The sequence below is a fragment of the Solea solea genome, chromosome 8 (genome assembly GCF_958295425.1).
Source record: "Solea solea chromosome 8, fSolSol10.1, whole genome shotgun sequence".
Taxonomy (NCBI): domain Eukaryota; kingdom Metazoa; phylum Chordata; class Actinopteri; order Pleuronectiformes; family Soleidae; genus Solea; species Solea solea.
In genome coordinates this window covers 6944912-6955502 of record NC_081141.1, presented here as the reverse complement: position 1 = coordinate 6955502, position 10591 = coordinate 6944912, and the positions used below count along the sequence as shown (strand labels likewise).

General features: G+C 45.3%; 1 protein-coding gene across 1 annotated transcript; it reads right to left on the bottom strand.

Moving 5' to 3' along the window:
- Positions 1-2023: 2023 nt before the first annotated feature.
- On the bottom strand, positions 2024-9336 carry LOC131463806 (basic salivary proline-rich protein 1-like). The gene is made up of 4 exons (XM_058635847.1): positions 9294-9336; positions 3301-4192; positions 2790-2918; positions 2024-2093 (listed from the first exon to the last, which is right to left on the bottom strand). Exons 1-4 carry the CDS (start codon positions 9334-9336, stop codon positions 2024-2026), a joined length of 1134 nt encoding a protein of 377 aa, XP_058491830.1.
- Positions 9337-10591: the final 1255 nt, after the last annotated feature.

Genomic DNA, 10591 nt, shown 5'->3' with positions numbered 1-10591 from the left:
ATCTGGCGTAGCACTCCATCACTCTCCTTCTTGGTCAAGTAGCCCTTCCACAGCCTGGATGTGTGTAGTATTGGAGTCATTGTCCTGTTGAAAATTAAATGATGGTCCAACTAAACACAAACTGAATGGGACGGCATGATGCTGCAGGATGCTGTGGTAGCCTTGCTGGTTCATTATGCCTTTAATTTTGAATAAATCCCCAATAGTGTCACCAGCAAAGCACCCCCACACAATCACACCTCCTCCTCCACGCTTCACGGTTAGTACCAACCTGACTTCTGCACAACACAACTGATGGTCCCAACCCCATTAAGAAGGCAAGAAATTCCACAAATTAACCGTGACAAGGCTGTGAAGTGAGAACCATTTCACGTGACTACATCATGAGAGAAGGCCAAGGGTTTGCGCTGCTGTCAACAAAGCAAAGAGTGGCTACTTTGAGGAATCTAAAATATGAAACATGTTGTGAGTTATTTTACACTTTTTTGTTTCCTGAAAGCATAGTTTGGATGCCTTCAGTGAGAATCTACAATGTAAATAGTCTATAAAGAAAAAACATTAAATGAGAAGGTGTGTCCAAACGTTTGACTGGTAGTGTACATACATATATATATATATATATATATATACATACATATACATGACATGCTGTAATCATATTTTTTGAACATTACTATCTGGATATGTCACCCAAGTTTTGCATTTTCAGCAGGTAGGAGCTTTGTGCTGTTTTTTTTATTCTCTCTCTCTCTCTCTTTCTCTCTCCATCTCTCATTTTTCTCTCCACTCTGTGTGTGTGGTATAAGCAGGCTGCTGGATGAGGTCTCAAGAGGCTGGATTACCCCTCTACATGCCCCAGGCCAAGCAGCTCTTGGGGGGATTACTGTGAGACCTGCACCCTGGCTGGATTAGAGCGCTGGACCTCATTTCCATGTCCTTATTTACCTCGACCCACCAGAGGAAATGCTCAGCTGCACAAAAACATGCTAATTGATGCTGTGAAAGCCATGGAGAGGGTGTCTATGAGCTTGCTTTTTGGGAGGGTTAAAGGTTTAAATAGGAGTTGTTGAGAAAAGTTGCCAGATATTGTTGGGGTATACAATGGCGTGTGTGTGTGTGTGCATGCTCACTGATGCTGTTGTTTTGCCTTGCGTGTTTGCATAGGTTTGTGCATGCTTGAATAGGTTCATATCTGTGTGTGTCTGTGTGTGTGAGAGAGAGAGAGAGAGAGAGAGAGAGAGAGAGAGTGTGAGAGAAAATGTTTGTTGTTGTGTAGTCTGTGATTCTCATGGGTTAGTTCTCATGGGTTATTACACTGTTGTGTGTAAAATTAGGTGCACATGCTGCATTCTGTGTTTGTTTACCTGTGTGTGTGTGTGTCTTTATCTTTTCTTGTAATTGTTACTTTGTCTGGCATAAACAATGTGCTTGTCATGAACATAAATCCTCAACTTGTTCTTAACGAGACATAATCTCATTTTTGTGGTTACGTTTTGGGCTAAGATTAAAAATGTTGCTAAAGTGAAGGTTAATGTTAAGCTTTGACTGGTTATGGTTAAGGTTCAGGATAATTATTTGTTTAGGCTGTCCAAATGAATGGAAGCCAATGCAGTGACCTAGAAGAATAGCTGCATAAAATCTGTGTGTGTGTGTGTGTGTGTGTTCATGGCTTCCTGGTGCAGGTCCTCATTACTTGGTCGGGTCGCATACAGACATGGCCACAGCACAATGACAGTTGGCGGACCTATTCTTATTCCCACAGCTCTTTAACGAGCTAGTGATGGGGAGAATGGCTCAGTTGCCCCGGCAACTGCAGTGAACTCCGACCTCAGAGGTTGGCAACCTGTATATATTAGGATCACAGGCGTATGCAAATGGCCTGCCGGTACTTTTCCACCCTCTTTTCTTCTGCCAGAATGTCCTTCTTGTTTCATCCAGGACTTGACACGTGTGCTAACAGTGCCCTTGCTCTGAAGGGCGGGGGAGGCAGAGGAGGGGTGGCTGGGACTTCCATTAGTGATTGCTAGGGTGACAGAAGCTCACACTCTGGCTCAGACTCTGCTGACGTATGACCCTCCACCCTGCAGAACAGCCTGAGTACCACAAGCGTGAATCATTAGGAGAGAGAATGTTTTGAGCCGTAATGCTCTCAGCAGCGCTTACTTTCAGCTGGAACACGATCCAGTCCACCTCTGTTTTTGACTGGCTGAGTTCTGGTGCTTATTTGTCCCCCTTCGTGTATCCATTACATTCAAACTATTGGCAAATGGGCAAGGTTGGAATATGACAGAAAACAAAGAAAAGCACAAGCAAGGACAAAGTTTCACAAGTGAATTCTATTCAAAAGAACACAAATAACCCAGCTATTCAGCAGTTTGATGGGATAAATGTTTCTTGAACCACCCATTCCTGCACCACTGCTGTATACACAAATGCTCCCTCAGTCAGGTCTGATAGTGCCTGTTTTCAGATAAAGGACCAGCATACAAATAACTAATTTCTATTCTTGAAAACCAAACATATGTTCTAATTTGTCTGAATTTATATATGGCTTTGCTTGACTTGTGCGTCCTCCGTCCCTTGGGGGGGGCATGGTGGGGGGCACGCGGGGGGGCGCCTTGCTTTGGGGACCCTTGGGATGGGAGATGGGGTGGAACGTGGGCCTGGTCTGGACTGTTCCTGGGCTGTGGGCGGGGCCGGGGTCTGGGGATTGCTGCCGTCAGTAATGCCGTGGTGGCCTGGGTGTGGGTCCTGCCTCGTCGGGGCTGGTGTGCTCACCGGGGTCCTACCTTCTGGTCGGGTGTGGGGGTATCTGGTCCTCCGCCCCGGCGGCACTCATGGGATGCCATGGCGTGTCCCTGGCCTGGACGGGTTGCTCCCTTCTTGGCCGGGGGTGGGTGGGAATGGGGCATATGGCCCTGCCAGTCAGGAAGCTGGCAACCTACTTGGGGGGGCACTCTTGCCCACCCCCTACGCCCCCCCCCACCGCAGATGATACATCTAAACACACACATCTAGGGCACCGGGGGGGGTGTGGCTGAGCTGATGGGGGGTCGGGGGGTGGGACCATCACATGGTGGGGCCGCTCTCCTTCCCCCCGATGATCTGCCACTCTTCCCCTAATTTTATCGCATGTTAGACATTAGGGCCTGGTGGGCGAGAGACACGTCGACGGCTCCACTGTCTGCCAACAGTGGGACGCCCGTGCCACATTTCCCTCCACCATTTTAACTACACCCCAGATACCAACATACATCGTATCACACACCACACACACGCACACACCTCCAAATCACTCACCGGTGGGCTGGGGTGGGGGGGGTGGTCGTGGGTGCACTCCTGAGCGCTCGATTCCTGCTCACCCCCTGGCCGTGTTGGGACTGGCGGTCTGGGTGAGGGCAGCAGTGGTGGCCATGAGGCGTCGCTGGACGTGGGGGATCGGATCCCCTGCGCTCCGTCTGGGGGGTGTCCGGGAGGCATGGTTGTGGCTCATCATGACGCACCTCCCTGAAGGTGCTGTGGTGGGAGGCAGTCTGCCTACCCGGCGGGGGTCGTCGGCGGGCGCAGATGCTCCTGGATGTTGGGGGACCCCTCTCCAGGGCACCGCGGGGTTGGGCACGGCGGGTCCTTGGACCACTGGCCCTGCCTCTACCTGGGGGGTCTGGACCGGCTCGGGAGTCTGCCTCTCTTCCGTCTCTGGGGGCCCCCTTGGCTGGTGGCCCTACGTGGGCCTCCGCCTGTCCCTCCCTGGGCTGGGGGGCGTGCAGTCGGCTTCTGGGGGGCGGTGGGGGTGGCAGTGGTGGGTATCTGGCCGTGCCTCCCTGGTGGGCGGTCTGGGGGGGCGCTTCTCCCACCGGTGGTGGGCTGGCCCTGCCCTTGGGCGCTGGCGGGCTCTGGGTGCGGGGACCCTGGGCCTCTGCGGCCTGCCTGGGTGTGGGGTGGTTTCGGCCTCTGTCCGTGGTCTTGTCGCCGTCGGCCCCCTCGGGTCGACCTTGGGTGGGGGGGCTTTCCCCCCGCATTCCTCCGACTGGCCCCCTGCGGGATGGATGCGTTGCTATCCTGGGGGTGGTGGCTGTGGGCCTCTCCTGCCCTGTACGGCTACTGGGCGCCTTAGGCGCCTGGATGATTTTCGGCCCGTCGCTGGGGACGGGCCGGACATTGGCACAGTCCCCCACCCAGATTCCAATCACACCTAATGACAACCCCTGCACATATACACTGATATGCACGATCACACACACACACACACACACACACACACGCACACACACACTAACACGCTAAGATAAATTAAATTTAACTGATATAACTGTTGTAAGCCCGGACATACTCTCTTGATGTGGTCGTTAACAATTACTATATAAACTGTATCTGAAAGTATGTTCTGTATACACTAAATAATTTCAACTGTTTAATGTTATTAACCTGTTACTAACACACTAATGTCACCCTTAAGCTGTCTAGGTTCTGTCTTATCAGGTATGTTCTGTCTACTTTATATAATTTCAATTTAATGGTACTAACCCACGTATTATACTGTTGTCCACCTTGCTCTCTCTCTCTCTCTCTCACTCTCTCTCCCTCTCGATCTCTTTCTCTCTTCTTTTTTCTCCCTCTCTCTCTCGCTCGCTCTCTCTCTCTCTCTCTCACTCCCCCTCCCCCTCCCTTCCTCCTCCCCGCTCACTCCCCATCCCCTTGTCAGTCCACTCCCTGTCCCCCTGTCCCCCTGTCCGGTCCGGCTGCCCGCAACACATAATCCTTAAACGAATAAATAAAAATACTGCAGTTCCGAGTATCCCAGACTGGTCCTGCACATATCAAATCTGTCCGACACCAAAAGGCATGCAGTCAATCATATTACATGTCCTGGGTACTGGACAGGACAGGTTAAAAAAAAAAAAAAAAAAAAATATATGGCTTTGCTAGTCTTGATGACCACTCAAAGCTACTTTACACTACAGTTTTTGCCATTCACACATTTACTTGCTCATATAGTGCAATTAGATATCATACATCTTTCATACCCATTTACAAACTGCCGGCACAGCCATCAGGAGCAACATGGGAAGACTAGCGAAACCGGGAATTTAACCCACAATCTTCAAGTTGAAAGATGACTAATCATCAATATCAGCTGGGTTGTTTATAAAAGGGCTAACAACCCGACCAAAAAAAAAAACACACACATATGCAAAGCATTATTCCTACTGAAAATAAGGAAATTATAGTTTTATAATGGAATTGCTTACATTAGAAGTCAAGGGGAAAATGCTCTTGTCAATATCTTTTACCAGAAACTTATTTTTAAACAGGAAGTGTGTGTGTGCTTAATTTCTCTGCTTGCAATCCAGCTAGTCTCCTACTGACATATAATTACATTAATGTCTTGGATGAGGTCATATTATCACAGAGAGCCTGTCATCCCTGACTGAACTGTCCTGTCTAAAATTATAACTTGATACAATTGATGTATGTGTGCTCCTGGTCTCTACCTTGTTTCCCTCTTGTCCTTTCTGTCCCCCTTTCTGTCCCCCCTTTTTCGTTTCACCCCAACTGGTGAAGGCAGATGACTGCACATCTCTGAGTCTGGTTCTGTCAGAGATTTATTCCTGTTAAAGAGGGAGTTTTTTTTCTCTCCACTGATGTCTAGTGTTTGCTCATTGTGTGAATTGTTGGGTATCTCTGCTTGAGATAATGTATGTTGTGATTCGGCACTATACAAATAAAATTGAATTGAAATTGAAATGAATTGAAGGAAAAGTAATGCCAGTCATCGTTCCCACCTTGATTAACATTTAAGCATTTAGTAGTCGAGGGGTAACATAAGCTTTTATGAGAGCATTTCAGCAGGTGGGAGCAGACCCATGAAGCACTCTGTAGACTAGCATCAGTGATTTGAATTTGATGCAGGCGCCTAAGGGTAGCCAGTGTAGCTCAATGAACAGAGAGGTGACGTGCCCTTTTGGGCTGATTGAAGACCAGACATGCTTCGGCGTTCTGGACCATCTTCTTGATGAAGATAAAAAGCAGCTACCCAACACTGTCAGCAGCTTCTGTAGAGAGATCATTTTCAAAAAAGAAAATTATCAAGGACAGAGTAGGAAGTCATGTGTGGATGATCTCAGAACAGCTCTCTGATCTTCCTGACTACCTACGGTCAATTTAGGGTGTCCAATTTACCTAATCCCCATATTGCTTGTTTTTGGACTGAAGGAGGAAGCCGGAGAACTTGGAGAAAACCCCCGCACACACAGATGATATCAGAACAGCTCTCTGATCTTCCTGACTACCTAAGTTCAATTTAGGGTGTCCAATTTACCTAATCCCCATATTGCTTGTTTTTGGACTGTAGGAAATAGCCGGAGAACCTGGAGAAAACCCCTGCACACACAGTGAGAACATGCAAAATCCACGCAGAAATGTGCTTCCTGCTGCAAAGGCAAGAGTGCTAACCACTACACCAATTGTGTGGCCCCTTCACTTCCTTTCCTCATTTGCAAAACAAGCCTTTTTATATGAAAGGTTTCATAAGTGTTTAGTCCTCTTGGAACTGGTTTTGCATTATATGCGTACAACAAAAATTAGCATGACACAAGCCTATTCTTGACATTTTAATTCATTAACAAGTATGTGGTGTCAAATAAAATAAACTCAAAATACATGCTTGCATATGTGATAATAAGTGTAAACAGAAGGATCAAAGCAGATGTCAGTAGATTTGATATAGTTTTGTCAGTATGACTCACATGTCTAATGGGCCACACTTACTTCCTGCCTCTTTATGTAACTTCCTGTTCCTTGCTATTGGCGTATTTCCACCGGCTCTACACGCCTTGGCACGGCACGATTAGGTTGCATCTCTACGTACTAAAAAAGTACCTACTTAACGTGGGCGGAGTCATCACTGCACGGCTGAGTGAAACTGCGCTGACTTTGTTTTATACGCGACACACACACACACACACACACAAGTGACTAGTGACTTTACACCAGACTTCTGTAGTTTTTGGAGATTAACCCACGTTTTTAGGATTGTTATGTAGAGGATTGTTATGTAGTTTTAACTTATCTACAATTTGACACTGTTCGGGTTGATTTCTGTCCACATGCCTCTGGAGCACAGACTCCTACTCCACAGACTACAGGCAGCAGCGGTCTGTGATGCTGCTCGCGATCCCCGGCGCTGTCCCTAATTACACCAGACTCCTAAAATATGGAGATTTCCCTTGTAGTTGTTGGAAATTAACCAATGTTTTTAGGATTGTTCAGTAGTTTTAAGTGTCTACATTTCGGCACTGTTCGGCTTGATTTGTGTGTCTCTTCTTGTGACGGCACTCTGGCCAGTCAGTGGCCGGCAGTCTGAACAATCATTGCATAGTACCTACTCAGCACGCTTTTGGAACCTCGCCTGAGCAGGTACTAAAATACTGTAGTACTATGCTAGTGGAAACGCTACTTAAAGGCGAGTAAACCGGTGGAAATGTGTCACATGTCAATTCATGTTCCTGGCAACTATTGTACCTAAATCTGCCTGTAGGTGGCTTCAAGTTACAGGTGTACCAGCTCAGTGCAACATAAATAAAGATTGATAGATTGATTACTATGGAGGTAGCCATACAGCATCAACGTTGTGTAACATGCTGTGTGTAGTCCATCATTAGAGCATTTACAGAGTGATGTATACCATGATGAAATGACGTGGCTCAGTAGTGGCTCTTGTGTCTGGAAAATCAAACTGATTCAATCAAATTTGACTTGTATGGCAATTTTCATCCAAATACAAATTGTAGCACAAACTGATAATATCAAACCCCAACTGCATAGCCCCACCCCCACCCGACACCCTCATAGACACAGACATGGAGCCAGTAAAAGGATATTAAAAGATACAAGAAAAAACTGTCAGGACGCAGCATCATCAATGAGGAAATGCATCAGTTGGATAAAAGTAAACTTAAAGAAAAATAAAAGCAATAAGACAATAAAGTAAAGAAAAAAAATGTTTCTAAATGAAAACAGCATAAACAGACTAAGAAGGCAGGGGGCGCTAAAAGCCACAATATAGAATAGAATAGTATCTCAAAATGTTCCCTTGTTAAACTAGCTCAGAAGCAGCACTATTGCGCCAATTCACTTGACATAACTTTGTGGATGCATAAAAGACACACCATACATTGTTTTCACTGCTATATGTGAGACATTGCTAATGAATCACATTTTATTAGTTTTGTGTGAAATCAATATAAATGTGGGGTGTTGTGCACAAATCCAAGGCCACAGGAACAGAAGAGCTACAATTAACTCCAGCTGATCTGCCTCGCCTCTTCTTTTATCTTTCCTGCAACAGAATGGCAGAGAAAACTAATCTCCATTTTAATTGGCAAACAAATATTAATCATATGTAGAAATAAAGCTTGTGCTGCTATTCTGTGACCGCTGCATACATGAACAGATAATTAACATTTTGTGCATGATTTTCAGGTGAAAATAGAACACACAAAGCAAAGAAAATTGGAGAAACATTAAAATGAAAACAACATATGTTAATAATGTTCTGGTTGCATGCAGAAGAAAAAAGACAAAACAAAAACAAACTAAATTTGGAAACCTCTACTGGGAAGTTTTCCTGGCCCAAAACATCATACAGCATTCACATGCCAGCTACAGTATATGTCCGAGTGCCACCACCACCACAGTCAGACACACTCACGGAAAATGGTCTGCATTTATATTGTGATGACCACTCAAAGCTGCTTTACATGTACAGTTTTCATCTTTCATCTACACACGATGTTATACAGGGTTGATGCACATACTCATCCATTGACACCCATTCACTTACACATTCATACAGCACATCTAATATGCAGCGTTTTCTATCACACATCTATCATGCCCGCATTCACAGGCTTTCAAACACTTGCATAATGCTTGCATACACTCCTTCAACATAGTTCAAAGTTCCTTCAATATGGTAGAGGTTCCTTCAATGCAGTCCAAAGTTCCCTTCAGTGCAGTTATTAATTCCTTCAATATTGTAGAGGTCCTTCAATGCAGTCCAAAGTTCCTTCAATGCAGTTCTTAATTCCTTCAATATTGTAGAGGTCCTTCAATGCAGTTCAAAGTTCCTTCAATGCAGTTCTTAATTCCTTCAACATAGTTCGAAGTTCCTTCAATGTAGTTCAAAGTTCCTACAACGTAGTTCAAAGTTCCTTCAACATAGATCAAATTTGGTCCAGCATAGTTTGAAGTTCCTTATGTAGTTCAAAGTTCCTCAATGTAGTACAAAGTACCTTCAAAGCAGTACAGTTCTTTCAAGATGGAGCGAACATGCATCTTGTATGGCCCTTTGTTCTAAGACATAGAGGGCCATCAAACTATCTTCCAGACATCAGTGTAAAACCCACCTCACTGATCAGTTTGCGATATGAAATCCCACATCATCAACAGGAAGACCTACACCGAAGAGGTACATCGTTTACGGTAGTTCGAGTGTTAATGATAAATTTATAAAAAAAATTATAAGTGGTGAGGACAAAACTGTTGATCATAAATAGTGCCGGGGACATGTTCCCCCGCGTAGCTGACTCCTATGCTTATGAGGAAGCTTGTTTTTGTGTCATATAGTGGCTTGTGAAATTGCGGTTGATGAGTGACATAACGGAAGATGTGGTGGTAATGATGCAGTAGCCTATAGATGCGCAGTGGTGTGCGTGTGCGCTATGGTTGTTGCAGATCAACTGTCTCGTGAATATAGTGCATAATAGTGGGTTTTGTATGTGATTGTGCGTGTTTTTTTAGTTGTTTTTTTTACTGAAGGCCCTGACTGAAACTGCTACTGCTTTTGACCTATATGCAAACTAAAAAGGGCCGATCTCCATAAAGCCGCATCGTTCCTTTGGCCAAAATTCAACCAGTTGTAGATGCTGCCCACTGACCAAATAAACAGCAGTATGTGAAGTCCCGCGTGTTAACTGATAGTACCAGAGGACCCAGATGACGAGAGCCAGGAGACAGGTGCTGCGTCAACATCCGCTCCCGCTGCAAAGAAAACAATGGGAAAATGTATGGATAAACAGCTATGTCCGCCAAAGGCCAATGGGGTGATTTCAGGCCGGGTTGAGTTCGGGCGGACAGTTCAAGCTTTGCATCAATCCCAGATAAAACCCTTCATATGAGAATGATTTAAAAAAAAAAAAAAAAAATAGAGGGATGTATTGTTACTACTGGTAATAGGATAATTTATAACTAAAAGTAGTTACAGTACGAAATTCAAGGAACAGAACATCCACACTAAAGCAGTTTGAGTCATGAGCTTTTGCTATGTTCTGTTATGATATTATTTTATTCACAAGCCTAAAATGCATCGTAAACTTCTGACACATTCAGCTATGTGTGATGTCAGTGTGACTGTAGATAGTGGACACTGGTGTCTTGGGTCATTAGGTCTTTGAATAGCACTCCTGAAGTCTCACAGTTTCCACTCTTCAGCCTCACAGCAACAAAAGACCTCTGTAGTTCTGGATATAGCTGTACGTCTCCTTCACCTTTGTGACACAATAACCATCAGATCTCTATTTGAAGGAACTTT

Coding starts and splice junctions, on each gene's coding strand:
- LOC131463806 (XM_058635847.1), bottom strand. CDS start 9,336: ATGCATGTTCGCTCCATCTTGAAAGAACTGTACTGCTTTGAAG. Junction 2,919..3,300: donor CCCCCCACCCCAGCCCACCG/GTGAGTGATTTG, acceptor CCTGACTGGCAG/GGCCATATGCCCCATTCCCA. Junction 2,094..2,789: donor CCCCCACACCCGACCAGAAG/GTAGGACCCCGG, acceptor TGTGGTACTCAG/GCTGTTCTGCAGGGTGGAGG.